The sequence below is a fragment of the Ictalurus punctatus genome, chromosome 13 (assembly GCF_001660625.3).
Source record: "Ictalurus punctatus breed USDA103 chromosome 13, Coco_2.0, whole genome shotgun sequence".
In the NCBI taxonomy this organism is placed as follows: Eukaryota; Metazoa; Chordata; class Actinopteri; order Siluriformes; family Ictaluridae; genus Ictalurus; species Ictalurus punctatus.
Window position 1 is genome coordinate 12,614,839 of NC_030428.2, and position 20,331 is coordinate 12,635,169.

Consider the following 20,331-nt stretch of genomic DNA (forward strand, 5'->3'; position numbering starts at 1 on the left):
TGCTAACTTGCACTAGAATATTAGGGACGCACTGATACCGATGATGGTATTGAGTACTGGTCCGATAACTTGCTCATTTACTTGTACTCATTAAAAAAGCTCTCATACAAACACCTAACACCACGTGATACGATGTGACATAAGCCTAATGTGTGTTATTGTTAATGATCAAAGCAAAAATCTGTGGTCTGAAAAACTACAGCATCTTCCTGAAATAAAAGTAATCTGATAAAACATCTTAAACCTAAAACTAAGCATGAGGAGCTCACACCGCAGCACAAGTATGTAAAACTATGTAAGGAAAAATAGTCTATAGGTAACTCTAGGTGAGGGAAAATAGCGGTGCTTGCCCTTATCCTTGACACTTCGACATTATCAGCCATTGACGATGAGAGATTTCGATGAAATGCAAAAGATACAAAAACACATTTTACATACAGATGTACAGTTTTTCTGAAGTGAAACAAAACCTGCTCTTCCCACTGCAACCCTACTCAATCCAAGGTAACTTGCTAACTTTATAAAGGATGATCCTAGTAGCCTACCAGACACGTGTGCTCTTTTTAATGGCCACTATATAAACCGGGATAAACATAAACAGAGCTAAATACAATGTTCAATGATGCCCCTGATTGATTAACACTAAGTAGATTAATCATTTCAGTATCTGTATCAACCAAGTACCAAAAAGCATGTACTGTATGTAAAATTGGTATTGATGCATCCCTACATATAATGATAACGCAGCCTAGATGTATACAAACAACTGTCAGCCCTCCTTGGAACTTCATCTACCAATGATAGCCTCTTTGAGACTGGATGCGACAGGCAGGATGTTTTTCTCCACCAACTCCATGGGGCCAGGACGCTGTGCAATCTTCTCATTGAGATCATCAGCCAGTCGAGCTCTCTTCAGCTTCAGCTGCGTAGCCTGCAGTGATGGCTCTGCCACAGTCTCTGCCGAATCAACAGAAACAGCAATATTTAACTCCCAAGCCAAAAATACTGCCATCAAAAGCCACCAAAACCATGACAGGCCATCACCACAGGCCTCATCATACTCGCTTATCACGCTGAGCGTGCAGTGTGAACGAGGGCCTACCTTGCAAGATGTGCATGCGGACCAGCTCAGCCCTTTCTGGACGACTCCGGATCTTGTGCTTTAGGAAATTCTCCGTCTGTAGAGAAATTAAGTGAAGGGTAAAATTATGGAAATCTCTCCAACTTATTGTTTAAATACTTAAAAAGAACAGAACTGGATTGTTTGCAAACAGAAGCTCAGGCTACTTAAACATCCCATATTGCCCAAATCAGGTAGAGAGATCTAGATCCCTCTTTGCACTTGCAGGTGGTGAGGACTAGAGAATAATGCCCTGCGCTTACCCTGGCTCTCTCCAGACTGCGGATCTGTTCATGGAACGCCGCTGGGCTCTTGAGTGCTGCAAACAGGGGAACACAGAGCTGGTGAGCTTTTCCACACACTTCAAACACACGGTACGGTTAAAGCTGGTGGAACTTCATGCTCTCGCAGTAAAACCACACTCAGGACAAACAGACATATCTTTATCTGTGGAAACCTGAGCTTAAGTGGAATCTTGTCAATCTAAAAGCTGTGCATTAGGTCACACAAGAGTCAGAGGACAGAAGTGTGCGTTTTAGTGCTCTCGCAGACTTCAGACAGGGGCTGGTCATGAGAGTAGTTATGAGTAACAGTAGAGTAAGCCCTTCTAAAATAATAATAAGCTTTTAAAATAATGCATGCCAAGTTCAGTCGTAATATGATAGTGTTTAATGAGGAAAAATGGAGGCACTCATAAGAAAAGGACTGCAGAGAAAAGGAACAACAGCACATTAATTCTCATTTTAATAACTCCCAGTTCGATATCAATCAATCCTTCCTTTCTAAAAAAAAACAAAAAAAACAAAGGAGAGCTTTTAACAATGAATAAATCGTACCCGATCTACCGAAGCACAACAGAACAATTTCGCGTGTGAGGTTTAAGTAAGCAGCATGGTTGAAGGGTACAGGTTGTACTCACGTGGCATGATGCCCTGGTCAACGAGCTGCTCCCGAGTGCGTCGCTGCTGCAGCCGCAACTGAAGGACTGTAAGAAACAACAACAGGGTCACTCTCATCATGTGACTACATAGCACTACACACACACACACACACACACACACCGGAGAGGACGGGATATCAAACATTCAATCTGGACGCTCTTTTTTCACAGATGTGCGCACACACACAAACTTACAAAAGAAATTCTACACACTTCCCTCTTTTTTTATAAACACACCATAAGTGCACCATTTAAAAAGATGTGTTTATTCTTCCTGTAGCCATTTTTCACCACATTCCTTAGACAGCATATACAATGGCAACGATTTATGAAAATAAAAAGTACAATCTATAGTGTAAACTGGAAACAAACCAATGTGACCAAAACATCTGGTGATTATTGAAGGCATTATGTAACACACAATTATTACTATATACACAGTATCTATAGCACATATAAAAGATTAAACAATATATAAGCAGATAGACCAACGTTGTTTTGAAATGATTGAATTAACATTAAACATGTATAGACCTATACGACTTATATACACATATATGTGACCTATAAAGATGTTTAGACCTATACAACTTATATGAACGTATATGTGACCTATATAAACATGTATAGACCTATATGACTTAATCATGATCATGATCTAAAACCAAGCCAACTTACTTTGGCCAAATAATTGCCAAATAAGTGTTTATCTTAGACATACAGAGCACAAAAGCTCTTGCTGTCCCTTGTTGATGTCAAACCCACGGAACAATTCTAATGCACTGCTTCTTAGTAAACGCGGGTTGAGTGACCCTACTCTACCATGCATGGCTGACCCAGTGACTCAGTTGTCTGGATTTAAGCAGCTGACTCGGTTTAGTTCTTTGTTGGGGGAATATCTATAATCACAATAACCTGTGCTCGAAATAACAACAGAACAGGAATAAGCCTGTTTTTTTTCCTAACAATCGTTCTAATATTGTAGATACTAAAGCATCCGGAGCCGGTTCCTTTACTGTGGGCTCAGCTCAGCTGGAGAGCGAAGTATAAACAGACCCGAAAGGCAGCTGAGAAGAAGCCAAAAAAAGTGAAAAATAAAAACAGAAATTGATTTGTTTATATCCATCTGGTAATGAGGCAGAGGAAAGAGCAGCACCTGAGCTGAAGACATTCCCGCAGACAGCATGGCGCTCTACTCCCAGACACGCCATGATTCCTCAGGCGAGCACTGGTCTTTCCAAATCCACTGCTAGCGTCTTCTCTCATACTCCAGAGCGGATCATGCTGACTGACTGACTGTTTGTGCATGCCGTTATGAGGGTGAGAGAGGCGGGATCTGTACCTTGAACACTCCCACCCACTGCATCATCGGCACTCTATATCAACCTCTCCAGTGGTTGCAATGCCCTTCTGAGGAGCTGGGCTTCTCTTTGTATTTGGGAAATTTACAAGCGAAAGAAAACATTTTTCTGGCGTTGACATTTGTTATTTGATCAAACCTGGTTTCAGTCGGACAACAAAAAACATCTGGAGAACTGTTTCTGTCCGAAGAGCCTGCGTTTCATTTCTGATGCATACAGCATACCAACATTGAGCCGTAAAGACGCAAAAGACTGGAAGAAGGGGTACTGAAAGTACAAGCCTGCAGCCGGATGACTGACAAAAGCAGTGCCCTGAGAGAAATGTGTAAACTTCCCCTCCACGACACGGTGACCTCAGCAGAGCAAGTGGTCAACAGTGTCAGTCTGATGCTGACGTGCGAACAGCCAACCACACAGAGCTGTGAACTACTCCGTGGATATAAATGGTGCTGTAAGTTTTCACATGTCAATCAAAAGCGCAAACCCAAACAAGGCACTAAAATAAAGTTAGACTTGGTCAATCTGCCACTCTCATATTGGGGATGGTGAGGCATTCCTGTGTGATTGCCAGTAGTTAAAGGGAGGAATGCATGCCAAATAGTTGTCAGGAAACTATTTATCATACTTTGGATATATAACTTTCCAATAAATAAATGAACAAAACACACAGTACTGACAGCAAATACCAAGGCATGGAAGATTAATAAGTGTTCTGTAGCGTGTCTCAATCCAAATACATGATGAATTAATATCTGACAAATTTTTTTTTCTTAGTTCCACAGCTGAAACAAGTTTTTACCAGGTAGCCTTGTAATCTAACGTTATCCAAACGAACTTCCTGTCAACATTAAACATCTCATGTTTAATCCCATTACTGTCGTTAACAATAATGGGAAGTTTTTAAACATCCCATGTTTAAAGACTTCCCATTACTGTTAATGACATCCGACAGTATTATTCCAAAACCTCCCAAACTATTACCCTCAGATTATCGATATCTGAATTAGGGCTGCAACTAACGATCATTAGCGATTAATTGGGCGATTATTTTTTCGATTAATCGGGGGGGGGGGGGACCTTTCAGTACCATTTTTTCAGTTGCAAATAGAACCTTCAGACTAAAACTTTACATTAACACGACTGTTTGTCCAATTATATATTACACACACACACACACACACACACACACTAATATATATATATATATATTTTAATATTATACAGTGAGGGAAAGAAGTATTTGATCCCCTGCTGATTTTGTACGTTTGCCCACTGACAAACAAATGATCAGTCTATAATTTTAATGGTAGATTTATTTGAACAGTGAGAGACAGAATAACAACAAAAAAATCCAGAAAAACGCATGTCAAAAATGTTATAAATTGATTTGCATTTTAATGAGGGAAATAAGTATTTCCTCTCAAATTCCAGACTGCTGGGACTACGGCTGCTCCTAAGGCCATACAGACTTCAGATAAATCCATAATGAACTTTTTCACAATATCTGTTGTTACCCAGATGAGGATGGGTTCCCTTCTGAGTCTGGTTCCTCTCAAGGTTTCTTCCTCTTAAAGCATCTTAGGGAGTTTTTCCTTGCCACCGTCGCCACTCAGTGGCTTGCTCAGTTGGGATAAATTCACACCTTTAATATCTGTATACCATGTTGATATTTCTGTAAAGCTGCTTTGAGACAATGTCTATTGTAAAAACTCTATACAAATAAAATTGAATTGTAAAGTATTTGACCCCCTCTCAATCAGAAAGATTTCTGGCTCCCAGGTGTCTTTTATACAGGTAACGAGCTGAGATTAGGAGCACACTGTTAAAGGGAGTGCTCCTAATCTCAGCTTGTTACCTGTATAAAAGACACCTGTCCACAGAAGCAATCAATCAGTCAGATTCCAAATTCTCCACCATGGCCAAGACCAAAGAACTCTCCAAGGATGTCAGGGACAAGACTGCAGACCTACACAAGTCTGGAATGGACTACAAGACCATTGCCAAGCAGCTTGGTGAGAAGGGGACAACAGTTGGTGCGATTATTCGCAAATTTAAGAAACACAAAAGAACTGTCGATCTCCCTCTGCCTGAGGCTCCATGCAAGATCTCACCTCGTGGAGTTGCAATGATCATGAGAACAGTGAGGAATCAGCCCAGAACTACACGGGAGGATCTTGTCAATGATCTCAAGGCAGCTGGGACCATAGTCACCAAGAAAACAATTGGTAACACACTACGCCATGAAGGACTGAAATCCTGAAGCGCCCGCAAGGTCCCGCTGCTCAAGAAAACACATATACATGCCCGTCTGAAGTTTGCCAATGAACATCTGAATGATTCAGAGGACAACTGGGTGAAAGTGTTGAGGTCAGATGAGACCAAAATGGAGCTCTTTGGCATCAACTCAACTCGCCGTGTTTGGAGGAGGAGGAATGCTGCCTATGACCCCAAGAACACCATCCTCACCGTCAAACATGGAGGTGGAAACATTATGCTTTGGGGTTTTTTTGTCTGCTAAGGGGACAGGACAACTTCACCGCATCAAAGGGACGATGGACGGGGCCATGTACCGTCAAATCTTGGGTGAGAAGCTCCTTCCCTCAGCCAGGGCATTGAAAATGGGTCGTGGATGGGTATTCCAGCATGACAATGACCCAAAACACACGGCCAAGGCAACAAAGGAGTGGCTCAAGAAGAAGCACATTAAGGTCCTGGAGTGGCCTAGCCAGTCTCCAGACCTTAATCCCATAGAAAATCTGTGGAGGGAGCTGAAGGTTCGAGTTGCCAAACGTCAGCCTCGAAACCTTAATGACGTGGAGAAGATCTGCAAAGAGGAGTGGGACAAAATCCCTCCTGAGATGTGTGAAAACCTGGTGGCCAACTACAAGAAACATCTGACCTCTGTGATTGCCAACAAGGGTTTTGCCACCAAGTACTAAGTCATGTTTTGCAGAGGGGTCAAATACTTATTTCCCTCATTAAAATGCAAATCAATTTATAACATTTTTGACGTGCGTTTTTCTGGATTTTCTTGTTGTTATTCTGTCTCTCACTGTTCAAATAAATCTACCATTAAAATTATAGACTGATCATTTCTTTATCAGTGGGCAAACCTACAAAATCAGCAGGGGATCAAATACTTTTTTCCCCCTCACTGTGTGTGTGTGTGTGTGTGTGTGTGTGTGTGTGTGTGTGTGTGTATATATATATATATATATATATATAAAAATGCAATATTTTTTATGGATTTTTTATGAATGCACAAAAAAGCACTGAATTAAACTATAGTCCTAAATTAGTAATAAAATCTCACTTTTACTATTACTCTATTACTCGCTGCTTTTTGGCATATTGTTTTACTTCTGTTTACTTATGTTTATTTTGGTCATACTGTTTTTAATTAGACATTACAGAACTTTACACTGCGAGTGAGGAGCAGCATGGCCTTGTACAAGGTACAACAGAATTTACACTGTAAGCGCACAAATAAAACATATAAGGTCAATAAACATGAATTAAACTAGACCTTTTACATCAGTTTCCCCAACCCCTTGCACACAGTGGAGCATTTTGGATATAAATGTAAGTTTGTGCTCATGCATCACTGTCGTGCTTCTGTGCTACGCAAACTCTGCGTTGTAAAGTTTGCAGGTTACAGTCTTCTTCGCAGAATTTAATATAAAATGATTCCCTGCCTTAGTGGGTCAAAACAAACCTCCGGTTAGTAAATAAAACGCTAGTGTTCCACTTGAGATGATACTACCCTTCTAAAATTCATACATACTCCGATGCGTGGTTTCAGAACAGAAGTAACGCAGTGAGTAAACCTCTCCCGTGCCGCACGCACACTAACTAATCGATAATGAGATTTGTTGACAACGATTTTCATAATCGATTATTATTGGTTTTATTGATTAAGTTGTTGCAGCTCTAATCTGGACTGATGAAGTGAACGTGTGCGTCGATATTTGTTCCTCAGTGATTAGAACGTATGCGAACGTTCTCAGCTGCACGTGTGCGCAGTGGACTCACCGTTCTTGCGCTCGTTAAGAGGTGGTAGGTTCTGGCTGGGCTGCAGGGACAGTTCCTCCATCTCGTGGGTCACCGCCTCGCTCTGAGGACTGGGTACCAACAGCCCCCCTGCGCCAGCTTCTCCCTGGGCATTCATGTCTCCTCTGGGAGGAGTCGAGGGACTCCCTGGAGAGCCGCACAAATCGGCAAGCTCACAGCCAACCCCTGTTGTCTCTGATAAACACAGAGATCCCTGGGATTTCTGCAGGTATGGAAAACAAAGAGAGGGGAAATAAATGAGCTGAAATTGTTCAAAATTGCCTTACAATGAATACTGACGTAAGAATGTAATATTAATAGGAGTGTATGTATCTGATAACGAATTGGTATTAGTCCTGATTGATCGGATCTGACATTCCCCCAACTGATCCGATGTACAATGATGCATGTAATCCTGTAAAACATCTGACTGACTGATGCAAATTGCTTTAAAACATGTTGTGATGTTTCACATAACTAAGCTTTAAGAGTCTGTTTGTCTACTGTGAGGAAGTCAATATCAGATCACAGAGGTGCATAAATCATAAATGTTCCAGTGTGCTATCAATCCCAAGTTTGGGTTGCCTGGAAACCTAACTGACAAGACTAAAAAATGCTAGCTATGATATGATAAGTTAGTTAATACAGACTCAGAAAACTATATGTTCATTATACGTTTCTATCAAAATTTCAAAAGCAGCACATCTTGTTTGCACCATCAAAAATAAATAAATAAATAAATGTGTAAAAAATAAAAAATAATAAAAAAAAAATTCAGCAAGTTGGTGGACGAACATTCTGGCCTTGGTGTTTTCTCCTCCCTTTGCATTACGCGTACAGTACACACATACACAATGAAAGCTCATGTTTTGCAAACATCAATAAGGAGTAGGTTTTTTTTTTTTATCCTGGTTGTTCAACCCACTTGTCCACCAAACAACTATAAATAAAACACTAAGAGCCGGGACACAAAATAGGCGACTGATTTGTTCACCCTTGGATCAGATTCAAGGATCAGCCAATACAGCAAGCTCTGATATCATAAATCCAACAAATGGGACCGGTGTGAACCTAGACAGCAACAGTAAAACAACACGCCATTATACAGAGACCAATGCAATTTCTAAAATGCAGCAGAAGGAGGGTGAGGGTTTGGTGTTTCCTTCATTCCCTGGAATTGCCTTGCCAATGAAAAGGATGCGGTAAAGTCTGTAATATCACTTCAGTCATACAGAAGAACCATAAACATTGAGTCATGACCATCAAAACTGAACCACACTGAACCACACACTCATTTCTACTGGTGTACATGCCTCAGAAAAATTAATTAACCCTGAGCTAGTCGATGTATCATTGCTTCAAGTTTCTGACATCATGCTGGTTTAAGAGTTGGACATAAAACATTCTGGGTACACGCACAAAACCTTCATTCATCAAAGAACTGTAACACGATATAAAATGTTAGAATTGCCTTTGCTGACACAAAATACCCTAACCGCATTAATGTGTTCAAACGGAGGAGATTATTACAGTAAAAACATTGTGGCCTGATGTTTCTCACTGCAAGTTAACAGTGAGTAATTTTCCCCATTCTTCTTCAGTTCAGTAACGGTTTCCAACACATTACATCATATGAAGTTATAAAATCCTGATGAAATCTTGATGTCACTCGATCAGCAGTAATCACATCAGCAATATCAGTGGTCATGATAGGTTTGTCTACAATTACATACTCAGTAAAGAAAAAAAAGTATCTTTAAAAATATTGTTTAAAAACCCATAAAGAACTCCCTTTCCCCAAAATATATATAAAAACACAGGTTTAATATTGGCAATTTCTGCCACCAATAAAGTAGTCTTTACAACTAACAGTAAAAATAAATTGCATTAATAAAGTGGAATACTGGCCTGTATACAAACTTCATACCAGTTTAGCTCAGAGGCATCAGGGACACGCATCTTTTATTATTTTATCACTAACTGGGGGTGTAACGATGCAATTCTGGTCACAATTTAACTCGATTCACGATACTAACTTTTTACATTTTTGAATCATACGTAATGCAAAATAATGTACATTTTAGTCTGCATAAAACTAAATAAATTAAAAATAGCTATGAATTTGTAAAGACAAAATATACTACAGGTTCAGATCTTAAAGAGAAATAAATAGATTTATAAATTCTCCCAAAAATTTGACTGAATAAACAAAAATCTCTGACCCTGGGAAAGTGACTGACTGAAACATCGACTGAGCTCTGCAGCAGTGTCTGAGGAGGGTCATGTCAATCAACAATGGAGCTCCAAAGTCCGCTAAAATGCCCCGATTTCTGCTGCCTCTTTCTCGGTCACTGCAGATTACAGTGGGCTGGTGCTGTTTGAAAGCGAACAATCTAACAATCTTGTCATCTTCCTTGAAAACGACATTTCTTTCCTCTTGAATGAATACCACTGATACAATACATTTTCAGAATACATCATTCCAGAACAAGTTTCCTTAGCTAAAATGCCCAGTGCTTAGTGAAATCCAGATGTTTAGGACTGGTAAATAAACTGGAATGCCAGCTGGGTTTGCAAGCAAATCAGTCATTAGAGGCACTTTCAAAACCACACATTCACTAAATCATTGTGGTCATTGATCTAATCTAGATAACAAGAGCATAACTGGAGTTGGTTAAAGCTTTCATCAGCAAGAGAGAGCAAAGCGTCCTGACCTGAAACCAAGAAAAGGAAAGAAAGAAAGAAAAAAAAGAAGAGTGAAGTCATACACAGCAGAAATAACTCTCATTCAGTGCCTGTGGTTAATGATCACACTGTCTTGTCCTGTTTCTCACGGAAACTTAGACAGCTCTACGCTTTCAGAGATTTAACAGCAATTACACGCACTACAATTTAAAGGTAAGAAGTGCTTGAAGGTCACTGTTGGTAAGTGTAGACACTTACCTATATGCGGTAGGTAATACGGCTGGGCGATATGACAAAAATATTGTGCCATTATTCTAAAAAGGACATTTCTGGGATATACAACATGCATCATGATGGGGTTGCTAATAATTTCCCAGCAATTAAAAAAAATAAAAAAATCCCACAACAACAATACTTTGATAATTTATTTAACGCTATATCACAATAACGATATCGCAATATCTCAGAAAAGTGTACTGTGACATAATTTATCGCAGCATTGATATTACATATTATAGATCACCCAGCCCTGCTACACTAGTTAGTGACATCTAAATAGAAGAACTATTTATCTCAAAGCCTTGAAATCTGCAATACATCTCATTACCACCATGTTACTGTCTCGTCTCACTTTACAGAAGTAGCTATAAGAGACATCACTTAAAGTGCACCTATTATGGTTTTTCCAATATTACCGTTCATGCAGTGTGTTATAGAGCTGTTTGGGAATGTAAAAAAAATCTGCAAAGTTTCAAAAATCAAAGTGCAGGATAAACCGAGTTATTGACTCCCAAAAGAAGGGAGCGATTCTGAACAGCTGAAACGAGTCGTCAGCGATTCCAGACTTAATTCCTGTACAAACCTACGTAGGTTTGTAACAAAAAACCTACGTTTGTTCTTCATCAGCTGCTTACAAACAGATGGAGCTGAAAGTCGTTATGGTAGTGGGCGTTTCCTTTTCGACACACACTTGACAGCGGTAGACCAATCGCAACAGACTGGGACATCTGGCCAATCAGAGCAGAGTATGCTCTCTGAAAGGAGGAGTTTAGGATGAATCCTTTAAATGTGTACATATAAGGCAGCATAAAAATGTGATGCCTTGATTATTGAAAAGTATTACAAGATGTAAAGTTAGGTCCATATATATTTGGACACTGACAACTTTTGTTATTTTGGCTGTTGACATGCAAGTTACAGTTAAATTATGTACGTGGGCTTAACTTGCAGTCTCTCATTTTCAATTTAAATGTATTTGCATCCACACTGGAGGAAGGATTTAGGAATTACAGCTCTTTCATATGTAGCCCCCTCTTTCTCAAGGGACCAAAAGTAATCGGACATTCGACTCGAACGCTGTTTCATGGACAGGTATGGGCAGGTATGCCAGGTGTGGCATTCACATTTGGAAGCTGTTTCTGTGAACTCACAGCATGCGGCCAAAGGAGCTCTTAATGCAAGTGAAACAGGCCAACCTTAGGCTGCAAAAAAAATTTAAAAATCCACCAGAGAGATAGCAATAACATTAGGAGTGGCCAAATCAACAGTTTGGTACATTCTGAGAAAAAAAAAAGAACACACTGGTGAGCTCTGCAACACAAAAAGGCCTGGACATCTACAGAAGACAAATGTGGTGGATGATTGTACGGTCCTTACCATGGTAAAGAAAAATCCCTTCACAACATCCAACCAAGTGAAGAACACTCTCCAGGATATAGGCATATCATTACCAAAGTCCATCATAAAGAGAAGGCTTCAGGAGAGCAGATACAGAGAGTTCACCACAAGGAGCAAACCATTCATAAGCCTCAAGAATAGAAAGGCCAGATTAGACTTTGCCAAAAAACATCTAAAAGAGCGAGCCCAGTTCTGGAAAGGCATTCTCTGGAGATCAACCTGTACCAGAATGATGGGAAGAAAGAAAAGTATGGAGAAAGCTTGGAACGGCTCATGATCCGACGCATACCACATCTGTGAACCACGGCAGGGGCATTGTGTTGGCATGGGCATGCATGGCTTCCAATGGCACTGGATCACTAGTGCTTATTGATGATGTGACAGAAGACAGAAGCAGCTGGATGAACTCTGAAGTGTATAGGAATATATTGTCTGCTCAGATTCAGCCAAATTCAGTGAAGTTAACTGGATGGCACTTCACTTTACAGATGGACAATGACCCAAAACATACTGCGAAAGCAAGCCAGGAGTTTTTTAAAGCAAAGGAGTGGAATATTCTGCAATGGCCAAGTCAGTCACCTGATTGCAACCCAATCGAGCATGCATTTCACTTGCTGAAGACAAAACTTACGGCAGAAAGACCCACGAACATCCAACAACTGAAGACAGCTGCAGTAAAGACCTGGCAAAGCATCACAAAGGACAAAACCCAGCATTTGGTCATGTTCAAGCAGTCATTGCCAGGATTCTCGACAAAGTATTAAAAATGAACATTTTATTTATGATCACGTTAATCTGTCCAATTACATTTTAGCCCCTGACATAAGGGAACCGTGTCTAAAAATCGTTGCAATTCCTAAACGTTTCATATGATATTTCTGTTCAACCCCTTGAATTAAAGCTGAAAGTCTGCAGTTCAATTGCATATCAGTTGTAGCATTTCATATCCATTGTGGTGGCGTACAAAGCTAAAATTATGAAAATAGTGTCACTGACCAAATATTTGTGGACCTAACTGTATATATTGCACATCGTATAAAACCATTAGAGATATGCTGCACACTGCCATCACCTCTAGACTAGATTACTGTAACGCCATACTGTCTGGATGTTCTAGTAGGAGCATATACAAACTCCAGTTAGTCCAGAATGCAGCTGCTAGAGTCCTAACTAGAACCAGAAGATACGAACACATCACCCCGATCTTATCAACACTGCATTGGCTCCCAGTGAAATCTCGCATTGATTATAAAACACTATTATTAACCTATAAAGCACTAAATGGTCTCGCACCACAATATCTAAGCGACCTTTTGGTTTTCTATGATCTGCCACGACTACTTAGATCAAAAGATGCAGGCTATCTGACGGCACCTCGAATAGCGAAGGCTACAGCAGGGGGAAGAGCTTTCTCTTATAGAGCCCCACAGTTATGGAACAGTCTTCCTATTAGTGTTCGGGACTCAGACACAGTCTCAGTGCTTAAGTCTAGGCTTAAAACGTATTTGTTTACTCAAGCCTACCATGAGTAGACTTTCTGTTACGCTAAGCACAGTCCTAACAATCTCTTCTCTCCCTCTCCCTTCTGTCGAGCCGCACACAATTTTATAGAGATACTAGAGATCCTGATCCTTTCTGCTCTCCGGACCTGCCTGATCCGTTTCGGATGTCCTGCCTCTGGATGGAGCTCTCATCTACTCCAATTCCAGATTGCTCGGACTACGGCTGCTTCTAAGGCCAAACAGCCTTCATATAAATCCATAATGAACTTTTTCACACTATCTGTTGTTACCCAGATGAGGACGGGTTCCCTTCTGAGTCTGGTTCCTCTCAAGGTTTCTTCCTCTTAACATCTTAGGGAGTTTTTCCTTGCCACCTTCGCCACTGGCTTGCACAATTGGGATAAAATCACACATTTAAAATCTGTATCCTGTGTTTAGATATTTCTGTAAAGCTGCTTTGAGACAATGTCTATTGTAAAAAGCGTCATACAAATAAAATTGGACTAAATAGAACTGAATTGTATAAATTGGGAAGTGACAAAGTACACTATAGTGCATGTAGCAGCAAAGCAGCAAAGGGTAAGCTTAGACCTTAACAGCTGTAAAGGACTCGGGAATTACTGGATGTTTAAATGTTTATATTCCTGGATTTATATTCAGAAGCACAAACACAAACAAATTCATCACTGGGACAGATGTTATACTTCATTCATCCGTTCCAATGACTTCTCCAAAGGCTCTCAGTGTACACAAGATCCTTAAATGCTGGCCAAATATCAGAGATATAATTCTGACCTGTAACATCTGGGGAGCACAACTGCCCTTTAACACACCTAAGCATATCAACTGATGCATACATATGAAATTCCTTCACCTGCTGTGCTGACATGTTACTGTTTGCATTACTTGACTTTTCTCTGAAACGTATAGTTACTTCCTGGACGTCAAGTGTATTTGGCAGAAGCACTAAATGACAATTCCAGTGAAATGGTGGCGACAAATTGACTTGCAAAGTGTCTCACGGCCTGTACGGGCTCAGCATCAGTGACACGGTGTGCATGTCTGGTCATGTGACCTATTTCAGGAAGAATGCTGAGTGATATTAAAACGTCAAACATTTAATAGATATATTCAAGTTATCGGTGTTATGATTAGGACATTACACGGACAGAGCTTTTTTGTCAGACTCTACATTTTTAACACATTTCTTAGTTTTAAAAGCATAATACATATTTAGTAAAAGAAACACTGCTTGTAATTAAAACAACAATAATAATAATAATAACACAAAAAGTACTGTTACTAAACATAACTTGGCATTATGGTTGTCTTAAAAAAGGTAGAAATTCCAGATCAGCTTGATTAACTACTACATGAGACAACTAAAAGAGAAATCAAAAATAATCCAAGAATGCAGGAAGAATCCACTCCGACCTAACTCCACCCTTAGCCTTACTTTAGGTACTAAAATAAACTCGCTGAGACTGAAACATGCTGTTCTTCTCATATAATCAAGCATAAATGATGCAATTTGATGCATTTTTATAGGCTACAAATACACTGCAACTAAAGTCGATACTGTTTGGACCGTAACCTCCAAAACTGAGTATTAGCATGCTACCAGTAATCTTGACTGGATCACATTTATAGTTGTGAAAACCAGCATAACTGCTGCTTGGGGAAGAGTCTGCTTCTCAATATGCTGACAGTAGCACTGAGATTGCACAAGTAGAGAAGTAACACTGCAGCGAGCGTCTTGGTTTGGGGAAAACATTTTGCGTCTCTTCTCCACAAAAGCGGACGGTCGTCTGGTGGAGAGCTAGGCTCGACTGTGAATAGCTCAAGCTTCAGATCCTCCTACACCATAAACCTTGCATGGAGATTGCATCTTTTTCCACTCAGGCGCCAGCTCGTCATCACCTGCATTGCTGTGGTCTGTGAGCATATGGAACTTTTCTGTATGTTTTTCCTCCAGTACTGGAGCGAGGAAGTTGAGATGTTAATGCCTGGGATCAACAGCAGTGGTGAGTACAGCTTGTGCTTTCTCTGAGCCAGCTGGAGCCATCTGTCTGCAAAGAGATTCTGCCACTGTGACACTCCGACAGCGTCACCCTCTTTAGGTTTAAAATGCTGACGGAGCTGGCCACAGCGCATGCAAACTCGCTACACAAAGCAGTGCCGACACGTTTAAAAGGTGACGTCGGTGGTTTTTAAGTCAGAATTTGGCAAAGAAATGTTTCAACGTGACTGGCTGCTCCAAGGCATCCTAACCTACAAGTGCACACATACATGCGCGCGTGTCTTCACAGGGAACACTGAAGGAACACTCTGGATTTGCTTAACATCCACCAAAATCATCACTGACTGTCTGTTCTCCATCGTCCGTCAATTGTCATCGGTTAGCTCCAACATTCTGGTCATTTTCTCATCAGAATCTGTGATCACTGGACTGTTTTGTGCTCCGGGAGAATCTGCTGTTTCTCTTTCACTGTAATGGTCGCTACGCCGCGATGATGGAAGCAGCTTAGCGATTTGCTGTGAGCTCCAGACGCCTCATACTAGCGGCCTGGAATCCATCATTAATAACAACCTGAAGAATGTGAGCGAAACACAGCAGAGCGTTTGCTGAAACCCGGCATTACTGCACACACGGCATCACTTTTCTCATGCTCTATGCATCAGCGTTATAAAAATCAGTGTTCCGTTCCCCTAACGAAATTTTCCAACTCCTCCAACCACTGTAGGACTGTTATTAAGGCAGACCAGGTGTGTGGGGTGACTGCCATAAGATCTGTGGCTTGTAACCTGTTTCTTAGTAGCGGTCTTATAATGATTAGCTGTTTTGGGTTTATCATCTCTCTAGTTCTCCAAATCCCCTACGTTTGATGGGCGACACATTTCGTACTGTCATTCTTGCAGTATGCTGTCGCACGTGACTAAATCATGACTTGGAGTCTTGTTACTGACTTTTGATTAAGCCGGTGTTGTTTTGCTGATGGGTGACGTGACTGTGCATCGTGTTTTAATCACAAGTGATTCAGCACTGAGTTGCTGTAAGCGTGTTCACTGTTGCAGAACAAATACATCATACGCTAATGTAATCATTACTAAACAAGACAGTGAGTCCACAAAAAGCCAAAAAGATCCTTTTTCTTTTTTTTAACCCAATCATATTACTGATCTCTTAACTGATCCAATGAACCTAATTAATTGCAAAATGTTCCTCCAGCTGTTTCTTTTTAGTAGCACTTACCTTTCTAGCCTTTTGTTGCCCCCCGTCTTTACTTTACGGCCATCAAATTCAAAATTAACTTATTTTTTCCTTAAACTGGTACATTTACTCGGTTTAAACATTCGATATGTTCTATTGTGGTTAACGGATGGGTTTATGAGATTTGCAAATCATTGCGTTCTTTATTTATTTACAGCGTCCTAACTTTTTTGGAATTTGGGTTGTACAGTGTTAACAATAATTATACAAAATAATGATGTGTGTTCAGCTCAACTATGCAGTTTTCCCCCCAAATCACAGATTATTCATTCATCTTCAGTAAGCACTTTATCCTAGTCCTGGCAGTGGATCTGAGGCCTATCCCAGGAACACAGGAATACACAAGGAGGACATGCACTCAAACTCCAACAGCCAGTAACCCGAGATTAGGATCTAACCCAGGACGGTGGAGCTGAGAGGTGACAAACCGCCCATTCACTTATAACGATCAAATCTCACATTTAAAAACAAATATGTTACACTTTCACCATGCTGGAAAATAACATCTGCTCCTATAAACTGACAATACCATCCAGCAAAAGGCCTCCAATTAATTGCCATTATCTGGGGAGGAAAGTATAAAGAGCATTTGGTGAAAACTCTGGACAGTCTTGATGGTGATGTGAAATGTGTATATACATGAAGCAGTGAGTCACTCGCACTGGAATGTATGTAGTGAAGAATGAGAAAAGGTTGTGAACAGACTCCAAGCAGTTTACATGGTAGCACCTCCATGATAACAGGCTTTCTGGTAATGATGACAGCCTGCAGTGCTCGAGCTAGCTCAGGATCTGATTGCCTGAAGTCTTCTATTTACATATAAATAAATAAATAAATAAATAAATAAATAAATAAATAAACGCTCTGTATATTGTAGCGCTGGAGCACTTTAACCAACGGCTCATGCCAGGGAGACAGCACGGCCTCTTCCTGGCTTGATTTTACAGGCCGCTGGATAAATCTAATTGCTTTGAAACACTGGATGAAAAGATGATGAAATTTCAGAAGCGAATATGAAATGTGTGATTCTGTATTACCCCGCTTCCTATTAATAAAGATCAGAAATACAACAGAATACACTTCCCCTAACGTCTCCACACAGGGTACAGTTTTAGTTCTCACTTCTCATTTCTTTGACACGGTTTAACAAAATGAACTCTACAAGATTAGCTCTAGAGTATAAAAAGTTTGGAAAGCAGAGCAACCACTGGTAGCGTCATTTTGTCAAATCGAGGCTGGAAAAAAGCACGGCCGTGTGTGGGCTCGGTGCCAGGCCGACCACGGCCCTGCGCAGAAGGCAGTCAAATATGAGGCATGACTAATCACCCTGGTAATATCAAAATTGCTCTGAATAATCTGGACAGACCAAGTCCAGATGGCAAACCCTTTTTGTTTTTTGCTGTTCTGCAAGAAACCCAAGCAACAACTACCATGTGTTCATCAAAGAGAAAGTAACAAAGAGGCCCAGCACAAGCTAAATGGTTTAGATAGGACTTGTATGCAAATTGTAGCGAGACTTTAATGCTTACACAACATGCACGTTCACCTTGTTCGCCAGATTTGGGTGAACTGAGTCACCTTTCCAGCACTGCAGGTTAGTAGTGGCTAGAATGCGAAAACAGTCTTTAGGGATTCGTGATGTGTCTGGCTCCACACACGTGCTGTGAGGGAGAGAAACCTGCTCTGCATTTTTAATCGGACAAGATCGACGCGCGAGCTAATCAAAACGTCACAAGCAGCTCCGATGCTGCACATTTTCCCCATTTCTGAATGACAATTTTTGCTCTAAACCGTAAATATATGGCACTTATAAAATTATACATATTCACCTGACATTGTATCTACACTCGTGATCTTACAGGTCAGTGCATTAGCTTTTCCCATCAATACAAAAACAACTGAGCAGTATTTTCAACCTTCAGTACATTAATCTGATTACTGACCACTCAGTGCGTTTCCATGGACAACAATAATCCGATATTAACCTGATTAAGACGATACTCTGATTAAGAAACTACCATGTAAACAGCAATTTTTAATGACCTTAATCTGATTAAGGTCATACTCGAAGTAAACACAAATGGAATTAAGGCATGTGGAGTATTCCTGTTTTAGTCGCATTATCGAGGTGTATTACAGACATGTACACACCTTAATCACACTATTAACCTCGTGTGAGAGTTTTCACCGCATTTTGTGACAGGACACGATCACACACGGCACTGCTCAACCGTTTTACGGCAAACAAGAGAGCACGGCTGCGTCCCAAACCGCGTACTTGCCTACTATAGGCCTGTAGTAGGTGAAATACAAGTATCTCGGCAACTATATAGTAGGCAAGTACACGATTTGGGACGCAGGCCATGGCTTCAAGCAGTCGTCTATTAGCACGTACAGCATGAGAAATAATTAACCGCACTTGAAGCATCCGTAAAAATTAAAAATAAAAACACCCAAAATTGTATACGGTACCATAACGAAGACGGACTGTATGTTGATACGTGAAATTCTGGAGGGACGTCGGACGGCGTGGCGCGGTGACGTAATGACGAGTGCCGTTAATCTAATTATGTTCTATAACGTGTAAAACGGGTACATGAGAGGAGTATTCTAAAAGCGACTCATGTAAACACCTTAATCACATTATTATCTTACTCAGAGTAAACTCAATAATTAGATTACTGCTGTCCATGTAAACGTAGTCAGTGACTACTATTAAGGTGTACCAGTACAGACAAAAACTCCTTTCACGTACCCGTTTTACACCTGAAGATGACTTACAACCAGCTCAACCGTCTCACCCCCCACTCCTACTGTAAGTCATACAGTGGGGTCCAAAATTCGGGGATCACGTTGAAAATCTGGGATTTTTAAAACTGATTTAAAACTAGAAATAAACAAAGTTTTACAAGTCAGAAAATTCTAAAAGACAAAAGGAAATCTTCACTATTCAAAATTTAACATATTGCCCAATTTGTGTGTCACTATTCAAATTTAAGCAAATCTGATATGTTAACTCCTTGGTGCAAAAGGTCAGATTTTCCATGAGTCTTCTTCCTTCCTTCTATTAAGGCATATGTTCAGGCACCATGCCGAGTGCGCACTGACATTACGGCAAAAAAAGGGGACAAACTAAATACTACGAAATTCTGAAATTCATGTAAATATTTCTACTTTTTACTCAAGTTATTCCTGATGATATCATTTGTAATGAAAAGCTTTGTGTTAAATTGAAAAACGATGCCAAAGCGAAGCATTTTCGCTCGTCCTCTCAGACCGTACATGCTCACAGCTTCAGTCGTTTCTTAAAACCTGTTTATTCACACTGGATTACTGATTCAATTCACAACTAATGATCTCCGTATAATGTGAGAGTATCTGTAGCAGCCATACGCATAACTTCATTCTAGTCTAAATGTATACCTCGACAGTGTTAAGTTTTTACTTGTATGTTAGTGGAAAGAGTGACAAAATCAGGGCGACATCCTGAACTGTGTCACTGCGTTCACGCCTTTTTCCAGAAGTGGGCCACGGTCTCTCAGGACTCCCTTCAATAAATAGTCACGAAGCACAAACTCTGTAGAAAGCAGACATCCAGGCTAAAAGACAATATGAAAGGGAAATAATAATTCATTTTTAATCATGCTTGTGAAACAAGCTAAGTATTTTCGACAGTGATAGCTGGGGTTGAGGATATGAGAGAGGGACATGATATTACTGGTTAA

General features: G+C 40.4%; 1 protein-coding gene across 3 annotated transcripts in view; it reads right to left on the reverse strand.

Moving 5' to 3' along the window:
• The window catches only part of mrtfba (myocardin related transcription factor Ba), a 34,527-nt gene that overhangs the window by 10,447 nt on the left and 3,749 nt on the right, over window positions 1–20,331 (reverse strand). For 2 of the 3 annotated variants that reach the window (XM_047159425.2, XM_017483532.3), the window contains exons 2-6: window positions 7,454–7,694; window positions 2,040–2,105; window positions 1,384–1,439; window positions 1,103–1,178; window positions 796–957 (exon numbers count right to left, since the gene is read on the reverse strand). In XM_047159425.2, coding sequence (XP_047015381.1) covers window positions 796–957; window positions 1,103–1,178; window positions 1,384–1,439; window positions 2,040–2,105; window positions 7,454–7,589 — 496 coding nt within the window. In that variant the 5' untranslated portion in view covers window positions 7,590–7,694. Of the gene's footprint in view, window positions 1–795; window positions 958–1,102; window positions 1,179–1,383; window positions 1,440–2,039; window positions 2,106–3,216; window positions 4,473–7,453; window positions 7,695–20,331 lie in introns of those variants that run through there. The other variant, XM_017483533.3, reaches the window with a different exon arrangement.